Source organism: Seriola lalandi, unplaced genomic scaffold (assembly GCF_002814215.2).
Source record: "Seriola lalandi dorsalis isolate HSWRI2012SDOR001 ecotype SW California unplaced genomic scaffold, Sedor1 jcf7180002054883, whole genome shotgun sequence".
NCBI classification, from domain to species: Eukaryota; Metazoa; Chordata; class Actinopteri; order Carangiformes; family Carangidae; genus Seriola; species Seriola lalandi.
The window spans coordinates 3,274,900-3,290,555 of NW_019525658.1; the positions used below are offsets into that span (position 1 = coordinate 3,274,900).

A 15,656-nucleotide genomic window follows, 5' to 3' on the forward strand; every position below is an offset into this window, starting at 1 on the left:
GACAGTCTGGGTGCAGCGTTCAGCAACAGCTATAGTCGAGACAGGGTGAACTGGGTGACACCCAGGTAGAGGGCGTTGCAGTAATCCAGTAGGGAGGAATTGTGTCGATGAGGTGTGCACACTTTTTATCCAACCGTGGATTAGGAAATGCATTAGCATCTTGGTTTTTAACATATAAAGCATTTATGAAGTATCAATAAAAAAGATTTTGGAGAGAAAAAATCCATTACCACATGAGCTAAATCACTGTAGAAATTTTTATTGAAAAAAAAAAACCCCCAAACAATTAGACACAGGAGCAGGAAGAACTTGAGCTCTTCACTTACATTTATCAGTTTATTTAGACAAAGATTTGGTTAGCAAATTAAAAGTATAATTCGCTTAATAGTAATATTTAAATAATTAATTACAGGCCCATTCGCCCCGATGATGGCTCGTGAATTTAATGATAAAGGACAAACAGCTTGACATTCAGTAAAGAACAAAAAAGCACCTACATAACAATTAGAGGAAAAGAGAAATAACAGTAAACCTTTCAGAAAGAAACAGACTGTCAGACTTTCCACAAAACTTCAAGAAGCAGTTGATACAGTTGTAACTCTACGCATGAACACAAAGTGGTTTTAATCATAATTTACTACTGATTGACACAACTTCAAACAGCTATGAGAACCGAAATGACACACAATACAACTCCATGAAAATCTCCCTGATAGTTAACACTCCTACGGATATCTCATTCTAACAAAGAAGTGGGTGTTATATGCTTTAGTAAAAGGTACTCGACAGTCCTGCTCTGGAGCTGCTACTTTGTATCTGCAATGGCCTCCTACCTACTGACATTAGTTCATTCATTAATTAATAGACTGAGTGCTGGCGCTCTGTTTAAACCTGCTTGTTGTCTTGTGTGAGTGCAACCTGGAAGATTTTCATGACACACTTGCAGAGTGTTATTGTGAACTCTGCAGATGAACACACAGGTCAAACTGGACAGTATTTTTTCATCAGATGGGCGTTGTACAGTTTTTGGCCTTTGGATTTTTTTTCCCCTTCTGCTGTGAACATGAGGTTTGTTTAGATACATACGACTGAACTGTCGGTGGTCGCGTTGCATTGTGGGTAATGCAGACTTTGGGTTTTGACAAGGAAGAAAAATGTGTCAAATAAAAATGATAATTTTTCAGTTCAGTTGCAGTGACTACAGGCCCCCAGTTTTAGAAGTAAGACACTTTGACACGTCACAGTAAGAAGCAAAGGTGTAAATAATAAAATGAATGACAGATGAATTCCATTTAGCTGCTTCAGTGTCAGGGTCCTGCTATTGTTCATGCTGGTCATGGTTTACTGGGACCCCTTGACTACAACACAGCCATTGTTAGTGGTATTGTAACACCTGTGGCTTTCACACTGTGACAAGTTAAAATGTCTGCTGTGAAAAAGTCCTGTCTGTACAACCCCTTGTGTCCTGTGGATGTCTCTGTGTCAGCAAACACACTTCCAGTATTGTTATCAGCTGTTTTGTTTTCTTTGTGTTTTACAAGCAGATGCTTATTCATGATACCTTTGGCTGTACTGGACTTATTTTAATGACTTTAGGTAGCACTGTGCGTATCACCAACAGTCAAATGTTCAGTGGTGGAACGGACTTATTAAGACTTCTAGATGATACTGCACACTAGTTGCAGTTTAGTCAGGTTTTGGTTGGACACATTGCTCTGTAATGATCTGTTCTTATGGCTGCTCCTGTTACTTTGTCTGTCTGCAGTCATTTGTCATGCACATGCAGACCTGGTTACCCACACACATGACAGAGGCCCCGTTCAGACCTGGTGTTAACATCCGTCTCAGGTGATCCGATCACAAGTGGTCAGCTCTAAGTCCAGGTGTGAACACGCCTGAGGACGCATTTGAAATCTGGTCACTCGGTCCACATTCAGAGTTGGACTGGACCACATGTGGCCATATTCTTTTAGCAGTGTGAACGCAAATACGTCCTGGGCCACATTGAAGGACCGTCCAATCCACTCTGCCACAGTTTTATTAGTCCCAACACAGTTTCATAATGAACCTAAAATATTTTGATATTTCAAATGGATAAAACTGTATTTCATTAGAGCTGTGCACAGTGCGATGATTGCCCCACTCACTCTCTCTGTCTCTCTCTCCTGCGCACACACACACAAGCACATTGACAATGGACCCATCTGTCAGATTGTCCAGAAACATCAACGCATACCTGTTTATTTGCATTTAAGGCAGGAAGTGAGATCTGATGGAGACGCATTTTAAACCAGGTGTGAACTGACGAACTCAGAGCTGACCACATATGAGCGGATCACTGAAGCACTGAAGACGCTTGTTAATGCAGATCTGAACAGGGCCAGAGTTCAGCATCCTGTAAAAATCTACCTGAGGAAACCAGCTTTACCTCATCATCCTCCCTGATAACAGAACACAAAGTTTCTCATTTACACAACAGTCAAGAAAAATGACTGCATGTAAGCTCACTGACTGTCACACCAGCTGGAGAGTCAGTGGATCGTCTGTAGCAGCTGAGAAGGAACAGACATGTGACAGAGCTGCGTCCACTGGACACCGTGGGTAAGGCACCAGCTTGTATTTTGGCAGAAAAAGCCCTGCATCATTTTAACAGCTATATTACAGGTTACACAACTAAACAGTAAACAGCATTCATATTCACATACTCTTCAGTTTAACTCGAACGCGCATTTGACAACATAATCCTGCATATGGCTATTCAATTCACAGTGCGTCCTAGATTCAAATCCCAAAGCAACATCACCACAAATGAATTAGTTGATATAATAGTGAAATGTTTTCTATTGACTGGGGTCTGATGAAATTCAGTGCCACAGAAACAGAGATTTTTGATCTGGATAAACAACTCCATCATAACAGAACTGTTAGTAACTTCAGAAAGTGAATGAAGCCAAATCATTTGAGATGTTAAAGAGAAAAGAAAAGGGAGCTTAAACCTGCAGACAGGGCCACAACATAAAGTAACACCTTGTCTTTATCGGTCCTAGCTAGGCACTGGTGACTCGAATCATTACTTTCATGTACAACATAATGTGATGTGTCATTGATCATACATTTAAAAACAGCTCACACAACCTCCACAGCTGATGTAAGTGCGTTGCCTGGCTCATAAAGTGCTCTCAGATTCACTGAAGAGGTCACTACAGCTGAAGCTTCTTCAGCGCAGCAACACGTCTGCAATGATCCACAGGCTGATTAGTCTTCACAGCAGGTACAGGTCAGATTTAAAGCTGCACGCTGGCAGCACCAAGTGGCAGTAAGAGGTAACTACACTTCAGTACCGTAACATGGCGTCAGTAAACTACATACAGCATCTGATTCTGAAGTTTTTGTTTGTCTGAAATCTAATGTCAGTTAGTGATATGGGATGCTGCAACCTCACTGTGCTTCAAGTTGAGATGAGCATATTTTAACACAAAAAAATCAACTTGAGCAGCTTTATCTTCCATAATACTAAAAAAAAAACCTAAAAAAAAAATATATATTTCACAGCTGGCTCACCTGTTCATGATCTCTTCACCAGGTTCATCTCGGCAGTTTATGATCTCTAGGCTGAGGGCTTCAGACCCATGAGGTTGTTCATTCAGTTCATTCGATAGTTTCAGTAAAGCTATGGCAAGTCTTTGCATTGTTGTAATGTATGTTGATTAAGAAACACACATTCTGAAAAACCCACATGGTTCAGTTGGTCTCTTATCAATAGAAACGTTTACGTCTGTTTTCCTTCCAGCGCCCGTAAACCATCAGTCCCACCACTGCCAGCACACCTAGGCCCAGGATGGAGAAAAGGAGGGTGAAAAAGAACTGGACTCCGCTCATCCCTTCCTCCTCGACTTCCACTGCAAGGCAAAAGGACGATAGAGTCATTACCAAACAGACGAGGGTCTCCAGCAGTGTTCACTTCACTTGGTTTGAACAACCACTTATTGAAAAAGGGATTTTGGTGCCACTTTACACTCAGATTACCCTTATGTATGTTTTTGAATGGTTTAAATAGTTTATTAATTAGCTTTTTAACACTTTATAAATCATGTATAAGCTGTTATAACACATTAGATAAAAAGGGCAACAGTGACCTGTTGCTTGCCAAATAGTGAGCTCACATTTCTCTGTACTGTTAAGCCTCATATCTCATTAGTTAGTTATCTTTCTTTGTTTTTCTCCATCATCAGCATTTGTATCTGCTGCTTCATCACATGTTTGTTAAGTTACTAGAAATAAACCACCATCAGCATCTTAATGGTCAAAACGTTTCATTCGGCAGATCAAATTACACATATCAAATGACCATATTCATACTCTGGTGTTCACTGAGCTGATTCTCCCCACATCCATCTTCATGTTTCATCATCTCATTTTTACAACCATTTATTAATGAGTTACTAACATTTATAACTGGTAAAAGGAGCCATATTGTGGTTGAGTAAGATTTTCATTTTAGATGTTCCTGCGACCAATCAGCACCTGACGGCTTATATTAGCTGAGTTCTGTTCACATCATCAAGTAACTGTAATCAGATAGATACTCTGCTCAGTTTCCTAATACAGGTCCTGAAAACCTGTTTTCTCAATCAGCTTCTTATCAGCAATACTGTCCTAAATGAACACAAAATGTTCTTCCAACAGTTTTGCTTATTTCACCCAAGAGACTTTCTGTATTTGTGTTTTAGTCTGAGTTCTTCTCACTAGTTTAAAGTGTGCCAAACAAATGGAAAAAGGTGATGTCATGCATTTCTGTGGACCAATGAGGATTTTACAGCATTTGAATCTAGATCTGCTGATGGTTCTTCATCTGGCCAGTGTCAATCAAATCTGTTCAAACCACAGCTTTGAAGATCAGATGAAGCATATTTGTTTTTTGAGAGTGAAGTATTTAGATTGTTGCACATTTAGTAATGAATTTTTAATATTACATAGTAACACCTCAAAAAATGAATCATGTTTTCCAAAGCTTTAGAACGAAATTATTACTTGGCACTAAATTGTCGTTAAAATGGTTTATGTCACACTTATGAGACACTGCAAAAGTCTCATCCATCCATTCATCCTTAATCTACAGCAGCCCATCCCGTGCTGGGTCATGAGGATGGCCTGGAGCGTTTTCCAGCTCACTCTGTTTTTTGTCAGCTGCTGTTTTCTGGGTCAAGAGTAGGACTTATCCAAACCCTCATCACCCTCACCACTGTGGTGCCCTTGAGCAAGGCCCTTAACCCCTATTGCTCCAGTGGAGCTGCTCAGTGGCCAACAGCACAGACTGTTCTGGGTGTGAATGTGTGTAACTGTGTAAATGCGATCAGAGCATTCCTGTAAAAGAGAGCTTGCCTCCCAGTGAACTTAACCTGAATAAAGGTTTAAAAAAAAAAAAAAAAAATTTGATCTCAACTTTTAAGCCAACATGAACATTAAGTCCTTAAAGAGCTCAGAAAGAAATACAAATTGAAATATCTATAATTCTGTGGCAACTCCATCTGCTGTGAGAAACACAGCGAGGGAAATAAATAAGATGTAAACAGTTTGTGAATTATCACTGTGACCCATGAAAGGACTGAGAGTCGAGGCGAGATGATTGTGGTGCATCTACCTCGGAACTGTTCCATGTTGTCAACTCTGGGTACGGTGATTTCTTCCTCTTCCTCCTCCTCAGGAGTCCTCTCTACCGTCAGCTGGTACAGCTTCATGGAGATTATGTCATGGTTATCTGGAGCAACATGCACAAGTGAGTTATTAACACTTGACAAAAGAATTCATACAAACCACTTCTGCCATTTGAATGTTTCTGTGGAGTTTGGGAGAGAGGCTTATTTCCCATCGTCAACTTAGTGGAACTGCTTTGGCTTGTAGTGCTTGTAACCCAATTTCCCTTAAGATCTAATTAAAGTTTCATTCGATTTAACTTAATTAAACAGAGGTTTCCAGTGGTTAAGCAGCCTTCAGATGATTCTTTATACCTGATAAGTCTCCAGTGGCAGAGGAGGCACCAAAGAAGTAGCCTGGAGGTAGCCGCACTCCTGTGACGTCAGCACAGTGTTTCCATTCCTGCTTACCATCCACATCCACCACGAGCTAGAAGGCAGAGGAACGGTCAGCATGAGTCACAGATGAAGGATAAAAAAACATGCTAGGGATTATCTTTATAAACTGTTTTTCATCTTTTATATTTCATAGGTTTTTAAACCAAGCAAACCAAACCGAACCATCATCATCAGGAGGAATGGGAATTGATATTTTATTGAGACGAATGCCATTATTGATTCTACTTATCTGTGTAATTCTTTATCGATTCCTTAATGATTCCTCATCAATTTCCTGTGTGAAGCAAAAAGGAGGCCTACATAGGTTTTTGCCACACAGTCACACCTGACATCCCAGTTCTCCCTCTACAGTGCTCCCTCCTTTAAAAGAGTTTGCTTGTTGTTTGTATCAGTTTAAGAATAAGTAGACCTATACAGAACAGAATGAGGTATAAACAAACAATATTTATTCTATTTATTGGCTACGACTGGCAGTGATGTAAACACCCAGGTGAACACACAAATTTTTGCCCCTTTTCTGTGCTGTCACCTGTCCAGCACGGTGCTGTTAAACAGTAAGCACTGTGGCTACAATGTGCTTGGGGATGAAAGAGTGAGCTGCAGGGCCGAAATAAGTTTTAAAAAACACACTATGACAGATGGAAGCGTCTCCCGTGGAGGCTCCGACACTTACAGGAGCACCAACCCGGGGATGAGATGTGACAGATCCATTTTACCATACTGCACAGCAGCTAGCAGCTCACTCTTTGAACCTGTGTCTGTGTGTGTGTCCTCTGTGCTCATGTGATGACATTGCTCCCTGCAGTTGTGTGTGTGTGTGTGTGTGTGTGTGTGTGTGTGTGTGTGTGTGTGTGTGTGTGTGTGCTCTCCGAACAGAGACTCAAACTTGGCTGGCAGTGTAAAGTGACTCATCATCTTTTTTTAACTGGTTTAAAGAAACAGGTTATACCTGCTAATATTACTGCAAAAAAGGGAATTAGATTGCCAATGCAGTGTTCTAAGCAGAAGCTTTGGAAAACATGCCGGCATTGACAAAAGGAATTTATAAGCTCAGGGGCAAACGATTCTGATGGTTTGACCATTTGGAACAGGTTCTCAACTGGAACTGTTTTTCGATTCCCATCTCTACCCCAGGTTTGAAATCTATCACTTTCCAATGATGGAACATTCAACATTTTATGGGCCACTCAGTAATTGTCTATTTTTAAAAAAAATGATGACAGGACAATGTAACATTTAAAGACAACAACACTGGGGTGTCTCTGAAAAGCTCAGCCAAAGCCCAGACTTAAACCCCGTAGAACATCTGACGAGAGACCTGAAGATGGCAGTTCAAAGACACTTTCCATCTGATCTGATGGAGGTTGAGAGGATCTATCAGGAAGAATGTGATTCCCAAATCCAGGTGTGTGAAGCTTGAAGAGACTTAACCAAGAAGACTTGAAGCTGTAATTGGTGCCAAAGAGGCTTCTACAGAGTACTGAATCGAGGGTCTGGATACTTTTGTAAATTTCTGTTTTATAAATATATGTGTATATGTTAAAGTTTTTAAAAATATATTTTTACTTTGTCATTGCAGTTTCATACCGTGAGTCTGTTTTTTGAGAGTCTGACGAGGAGGAAGGTGTCGTAGATTGCGTTGCGCGCCATAGCAGTGCACCCCCCAAGTTCAGTGGTCCGTCCATCATGATCATGGTTATATGACAGAGTCCCATTCCCCAGCATTACAGATATATAAGGGAAAGTCCTCTGTGAGAAAGACAGGGGAGATACAACATTGACACCTTTATCTGCAGATTCACAAACGCACAATCGCATTGTTGTTTCGGTTATAGTATCACAATTACACCAAACACCACTGATGATGATGATGATGATACTGAAATGGCATGACATGGTCAGCAATTCAAGATGGATGGACATTCAGAGGCTCAGGTCGTGGAATAAACAGCAGTTTCTGATTCTACCTGAGCTCCAGGCTGCGTCTTCTTCACATTCATAAGAGGGATGCAGGAAAAGAAATATGACACATCTTTGAGATCAGTATATAAGGGTAAATAAAGAGGCCACATGCAGCTTGTACCCTGGCATTCTTTTAAATTGTGTCGGTCAGATTTGGCTGGATGACATTAATCCAGCACAAACACATTAATGTGCTACTGACAGAAGTTGTATAATTTTTGGGGGACAGACACACTTTTAACCTATTGATCTTCCTCAGTAAAGACAAAAATGGCAGGATAGAACGCAATAGAGTCTATAGGAAACGTAGCATGTAACTATAGAGAAATACCAACAGTACCACAGTACCACAGCCATTAAACATCTGTCACTCACATCATGGGTCTTGTCAGCATTGGGGTAAGTGTCCACAAATATTCCAAGTCCAATGAACTGGTTCATGTTGCCAAACACAGGACCTGCAAAGACAGTGAGGAACATTAGGGCACTTCACAGTTTCAACACCAATGTGAGCAACAATCCTAAGTCCAATTCAGACAGGAATAATTTTACAGGCAAGGTGGATGATAAGAGCTGAAACTTATGCACCAACAAATTTAATAAAAGAAAAACCATTTAAGTCAATTTTAAGTAAAAATACCAAAGAATTAATTTGTTCCAGCTTCTCAAATCGAGAATTTGAAAGTTTTCTTTGTCCTCCGTGATAGTAACCTGAGTATCTTCAGGCTTTTGACTGTTTGGAAAAAAGAATCAGTTTAAATACAGGGATAACAAAGTCTGTGAAAGTTTGACACTGTTCCCCCCTGTCAGACAAAATCAAGTCTACTACTAGTTGCAGCCCTAGTGAATAATTAAAATATTTCCCCCTCCTCTTTTGTCATAACAGTTGCTGCTCTAGACAGAAATTTAGCCACCGGCAAATTATAGGAGCTGGTCCTATAACAGGCAACAGAGAGAATCATATGCAACCTTCATCACAGGTGAGTTTAGTATTATTTTTTTATTAATATTATTAATATTATTTACTAGTTATTATTTAGCCGTAATCTAGTTATAAGAACACACACATACACAGTTAAGAACTGCTTACATGTCTCTGTGAATATCTCTGAATGCTCTGCCGTTTCACTAAGAGAAGGACTGGTATCTTCCCTAGTACCTGTAGCTTACTCCACATGAAATCAGCTCAGCAATACAAAGGTAAACCATTAAACACAGAATCACCTGTGACATGACACCGGTGAGCTTGTACCGTGCTCATAGTGTTTATCTTTACATATTCCTTCAATGAGCTGACTGATGGTGACAAGTGATCTATCTGATTAGCAACGTCCTTTTTCTATGTCTTCCCTGCGCTGAGCTGATGGAACTGGACAAAGTGTTTGTGAAAAAGTGGGGGTACTCATGACAGGATTAAAATCACTCACTGGTGCAAGTAATATTGAACCTGCTCCCATTTCCCTTGAAAATCAAATCCCAACAGGGCATTGGAAACAAAACTTTGACTTAAAGACATCCACATAAGTTTTAGTTCTTCAGGCTTGAGGTGTTATTTACACATTGTAACTTGTGTATTTTCAATGTGTACACATGGAAAATTAAAATGTTGTGGTTTTCCAAGCAGTTAGTGTTGAAGCTGAGAGTGCATACGTGCAGCCACAATTTGGTTTCCTACATCACTTTTGTACAGGACATACAGAGATGAAACAGATGTATCGATCATATCATCTGCCTGAGCAAAGTAAGATGACAAACAAGTGCATTTTCCTAAAATGTTTGATTTTTTCCTTTTTGGGCACCAAGATTCTATCCTGTTTTTTCAGACTACATTAAATAATCTGTAGCATTTAGTTCCTTTTCATTGTATAAGACACCTATAGGGTCTGTACCTACCATTCTGCATGCGATCTCTGGTTAACCAGATGGCCAGTCCATCCCCGTTTAAATTCTTCTTTCCCTGACCGTGGATTTTAAAGTGAACCTTAAGCTCCCAATCACGCAAGAAGAAAGGCTAAAAAGCAACAAAAATTAAGACAAACAGGTTATTCTTGTGGTGTGCTATATGCAGTATGTTGGTCAACAAGGCTGAGTAACATACCATTCTTTTGTCACAGGATGAATGTCAGTCAGTAAATGTACACTCTAAAGGTCTGTACGATTTTTAAAATGCAATAATGTGTGATTTTCATTTCAGAGTAACTGTGTGAGTATGAGGTAGGATGTGAGAGTTTTAAATGCCAACTTACACAGGGCAGAGTGTATGTGTAGGTTTTACAGTTTGTGGCGATAGACTTACAATTCGACTCCACACTGCTCCCTGTCTGCTCTGCAGGTCTGGGGTCAGCCTAACATGGTCAGGTGTAACCATGGCAGTGCCCATCAGATCCCACTGTGAAGAACTAGAGAAGCCCAACCCTGAAAAACAGTAATATACCTGTTAGATACTGTGTTCACAACTGTATATACAGTGCAGTGATATGCCACAAAAACAATATATCACACACACACACACACACACACACACACACACACACACACACCCACCCACACACACACCCCCACCCCCCAGTGTTTGTAACCGAATCACATATATAGAGGTGTCATAGCTTTGTGGGATATAGGAACTGGAAAATGAAACCCCATAAGGCAACATTTAAAACTCGTATGTACACGGTCTCTTTCCTCCGGGAGCTTCCGGAATCGCCTTCTACACAGTGTCTGCTACAGTCCTGAACGGGGCAACTCACGAGAGTTGCACTTGTCAGAGCTAATTTTAAGAGACAAGTAACTTCGCCGGTTAAAGTTACGTTAGCCATACTTGCTAACAGTTATTCGCTGTGGGCTAATAGTAACTACCCCTTCTTGTGACACCAGCTAAGATGTATAACGATTAGTGCTAGAGAGGCTCAAAGTTCCTCTGAGTTAATTATTATCAGCAGCAGCTAACATTAATACATTCAGTAATCCGCGAATTGAACGAAATCCCCATTTATGGTTGGATGAATTGCTATTGTTGGTGAATGTCAACTTAGTTTAGTTTAGGTTCACTAGCTAACGTCAACGTAACCTCTAGTTGACAGTTAACATAACCTACCACGGTATGGCTTTGCCAGAGAATATTCCCGCTTCAGAAACTCCTCCAAAAAGTCCTGGTCGTCTGCCAACGACTGGCTCATCAAAATACAAACGGTAACAAACAAACATGTTAATTCACGGACGCTTTTGAAATAAAACATTGGATATAAAAACCCGATGCTTCCCATTCGGTCCTGACTTGGCTTAGTTACAGTGGCAACCATCTTTACGCTCCCACTACTGCTTTTCCTCTTCTGCTTCTTCTTGACGTTTAATGACGGTTGGCAAACAAGGAAATGGCGCATTATCGCCACCAACTGGTGTGGAGTACATATCGCGATTCTAATTCTGAGCTATTACTGATCAAAAAGAATTATACAAATATATAATGACAAAAAAAGAATAATATAAAGAAATGAAATCATTATGTTTATAAAAATAAATGAATACACGTAGAATATCCTATCAAACAAGCGTGTTCTAAGAACATAAAAATAAAGTGTTTTTCTCATGATAGTGTCCTAATCAAAGTTCACTCTTATTAGATCTTTTCTTTCATGTACATAACTAAAGTCTATTTTTTTTTCCACAAAGTCACTCTACCTATTATGTTTTCCAATGGTGATGAAGATGCCTTTGACTCCTGTATGACCAAACCTGAATCTGGATATTATTGTTTATTCTTTTCTGTTTCTTTTTATCCATCTCATTTCTCCAACTTTCCTTTGAATACTATAAAACCATCATCTCATTCTCTCTTCCTACCACTTTAGTTTGTTTCAGTCTAGTTCTGCTTCTCAGAGTCTCTTCTCCTAATTTTCCCCAGTGACTGTCCTCCTCCCACTTCCTGCTGGAACTGATATGCTTTTCCCCATTCTTAATAGAAAGGAAATAAAATAGTGAGGTTAGTGGAATTTAATGACACCTGCTGTTAAAGGGCCTATAAACATGAATGTTAGAGTTAAATTGATGTAAACCTAGTATCATGTCCTCATGGTCTTTGTAAGGTGTATTTTCTTTATAAATACATTGGGTGCTGTTTTAAGACTGGTAGTGATCAGTCTTAACAGATTATCTTTCCAAAATATTATTGAGAGCATGGTGTCAAAGTTGTAAATCACCCCAGAAATCAAGGCGTGCCATGTCCTCCAGATGCCAGATCCTGTTACACACTCCACATGATGGATAAGCATGGAGACAGTGTGTCTGTGACCAAGTGTTGTGTGAGCCCAGAGGACTGTCTGTTTACTGGCTGTGCTGTTGTCACTGATAATGGCTATCAGGTATGTGAAGCCTCTGGATTAATGTCCACAGACTGATGCTCATATTATGAGGTGTCACCGATTATTTATGCAATCAGGATATCTCAACAACATCGCAACGTCTGAGGGAGACTTCTCCTCAGGTCAACACGAGTAGAAGACTTCATCCTGCATCATTATCATCATCATCTTTGGCATCTTCGCAGCTGGACGTGTTTGAAAGGGAAACTCTACATCTGTGTTCTATTATCAAAAACAACTTGATAACTTAAACTGAAAAATCTGCTAAAAGGGGAAGCACAATGATAAAGGAATTTCCCAATGTCATGATATTGTTTAACACAAGTAGCATCAGACCTGGATTCAGACAGATTAAAGTTTCCAGTTCCATTATGTGTCCCAGTAAGCCATGAGAGCGCACCGGCATGCACAGTGTCCTGGAACTAGTTTGTATAATGTTATTGTATACTGTCTGACTACAGCTGATTACACCTGTGCTTTTCCTGCCATGTCTAAAAGGTCTATCTAACTTGAGATAAGAAAAAAGAAAAATGACTCATGTTTGCGTCTGTAATGCTGCCCTTCAAATTAGGTTTCCCTTTTCCTGCCAGACATATTCTTTAACATGTATTTATTCATTCATGCCTCAAGCCCCGCAGACCTGGACCCACCATCCAACTTTGCAGGATTTGGTTCCTGTGAGTGGTTACCTCAAATCTATATACTGAAAGCTTAATTTTTATTCAGTCACTCAGAAAACAGTCAACCAATCAGAAGAGAGACTCAGAGCCTCTGGAACTACTCTACTGTAACAGTTCACTAACTCTCAACTTGATTTGTTCCTCATTGACTACATTTTTCTGTACCATATTGTAAATTGTTAACCATAAACATAAGACTGGAGCACCTTAAAGGTTTATGGATCACAAGAAGTGCATGGTTAGCTACATGTGAGTTGGAGAGTAAATGATCTAATGTGAGCAAGGCAGGAAGTAGTCAGTGCATTTTTTCATGATTGGCCTCATCACACGAAACATCTAATGATGGCGTCTGGATCAGCGGTGAATTACATTAGACTCAGCTGTTTGCCCAGACTTCCTGCTCGCTCCCCCAGCATTGTTGTGTCTCGTAAAAGAACAGCGCTCGGTTCGATTAATGGACGGAGCCTATAGTATTGACATGTGATGGTGCTGGACTTGTGGCAGGATCCTGGTGAGGAATTACTTTTCTTTCAGTCAAGTTAAGGATGATGCTATTGCTCCTCAGAGACAAACAAAGAGACAGAGAGGGAATAAGAGAGCAAACATGAAGGTGTTTATGATCCAACAGTGACTTGGGGCACTTAGTATTTCCTGTATATGTCCCCTGGGAAGATATTATTCACTTACAATGAGAAAGCTACAGAATTCCAGCTGAACCTTGAAACCTGAAACATCAGTGTCTAGCACCTCTCCGGACACCCACGCATCACCATTTGTGTGTCCTGTAATCCGCGGCGGAGACCGACACATACAGCTCAGGGCTGTGTGCGGGGCCATAAATTCTGCCTCAGCTTACTGAGTGCAGAGGATCGCAGGGCATGCTGCATGCAGCCGCCTCCCGCTGTGGCAGACTTGCACTGTAAACCCTGTTTGCAAGGTCAAGCGATATTTTAATATCCATTGGTCACAGTCAGATTCAATGCTAATCTTCATTAAAGCCGCCCACACCTGTTCTAGTATAAACCATTGGGAGTGAATGTTTCCTAGGGGAAGAGAAGGCATCACTTTTACACAACTACATGTGGGATGATTTCAGCAATGCAGTGCAGCCCATGTGTGTTGTCCAGGAAATAAAGGAACAATATGGTATCGCTACATTATGGTTTACTACATAGATAAAACAGTATTCATAGCTATTCATCTACTGTATGTGTCATGAGACAGACAGGTAAAGCAGGAACCTGACCCATGTTCCCCCTTTAAGGTCACAATGTTAGCCTCGCAATCAATTTAGCTTTTTCCTGGCTTTAACCTCTGTGCTCTTTGTGATCCACAGAGGAAGACTGAGCTGCATGATGATACTCAGTAATGTATAATGTAACTGTTAGCATGAGTGTGAACATCCTTAGCTGTGGAAGGGTCTGGACCCAAGTCTGTACAATTGCTGCTAATGTTAAGATACCGTTAGGGAGGATCTGTTATGATGTGGTGCAGCTGTAATTATGAGTAACCATGGGATGGCTGTAGCTTTGGCCTTCACTGTGATTATGGCTCTAGGCATGGCTGTGGCTTTGACTGTTATGATGAATAAGACTGTGGCCAGTGTTGGGCAGTAATACAGGGGAAGCTGTTTGCCTCCTTGTAATGCCAGAGTTGTCTTCTTTAGCCATGAAAGTCAAGAGTAATGTAACTAGTTGCTTTTACTGTTGAGCAATTACTAATGCAATTAATTTTTCAATGAGTAATATGTAATGAGTAGGTCATTCTTAAACACAGATGTACACAAATAACTTTTCCAACACTGGCTGACACTGGTTTGTCAGTAATGGGTGGAACTCTGACTCCATACCAGGGCTGTACATGTGCCGTGTGTTCACATGGTTGCACTGCTGAACGTTGAGATGAAGCTAATCACTGAAGTTAGGAGGTTATGGATAAGAGTTTGATCATGAGCCCATACTGTACCAATGAGGATGGGACGGTGATGGAGGTTTCAGGTTAGGTTTGGACTATCATCATTACTAACTGTGTGTCCTGAGATCTGTGACTCACTCCAACTTTCTGTTTTTAATGAAGGTAAGAAAATCTTGCATCATAATTTGCTTTTTGACCATATTATGAATTTGCAAAAATCCAGATGTATGAAGTAAAGATTTCTAGCAAATTACAGTAGAAATAGTTTATGGATAAAATAACTAGACAGGACTGTTTCTGTTTAGTCCAGCAAGTTAAATACCTACAACATGCAAAATACCCTAAACCCATAAATTATGATGCATTTCTAAACTACTTCCAATATTAAAGTACTGCTTATTTGTTAATGCATTAATACTTTAACCCCCCTGAATAAAAAATTCTTAATTGTTTCTTTATCTTTAAATACATTTCAGAATAATTCTACATCTAATTTACCAAAATTAAAGTCTAAGAGAACATTTCTTTGTGATGAAAAATCCCTGTTGCCTTTATTTTTACAGTTTTTGACCATGTCCCAGAGCCACTTTACATTGACCTGCAGTAAGTCGATGTTGTGACAAGTAATGGTGCCATATCTGAGACACATG

The 15,656-nt window shown here is 40.2% G+C and overlaps 1 protein-coding gene across 1 annotated transcript; it reads right to left on the reverse strand.

Moving 5' to 3' along the window:
• Positions 1 to 239: 239 nt before the first annotated feature.
• Positions 240 to 11,382, reverse strand: lman2lb (lectin, mannose-binding 2-like b). Its single transcript, XM_023397761.2, has 8 exons — positions 11,149 to 11,382; positions 10,351 to 10,469; positions 9,948 to 10,065; positions 8,430 to 8,512; positions 7,680 to 7,841; positions 6,009 to 6,123; positions 5,642 to 5,758; positions 240 to 3,899 (listed from the first exon to the last, which is right to left on the reverse strand). Exons 1-8 carry the CDS (start codon positions 11,351 to 11,353, stop codon positions 3,757 to 3,759), a joined length of 1,062 nt encoding a protein of 353 aa, XP_023253529.1. The 5' UTR covers positions 11,354 to 11,382; the 3' UTR covers positions 240 to 3,756.
• Between the last annotated feature and the right edge of the window lie 4,274 nt (positions 11,383 to 15,656).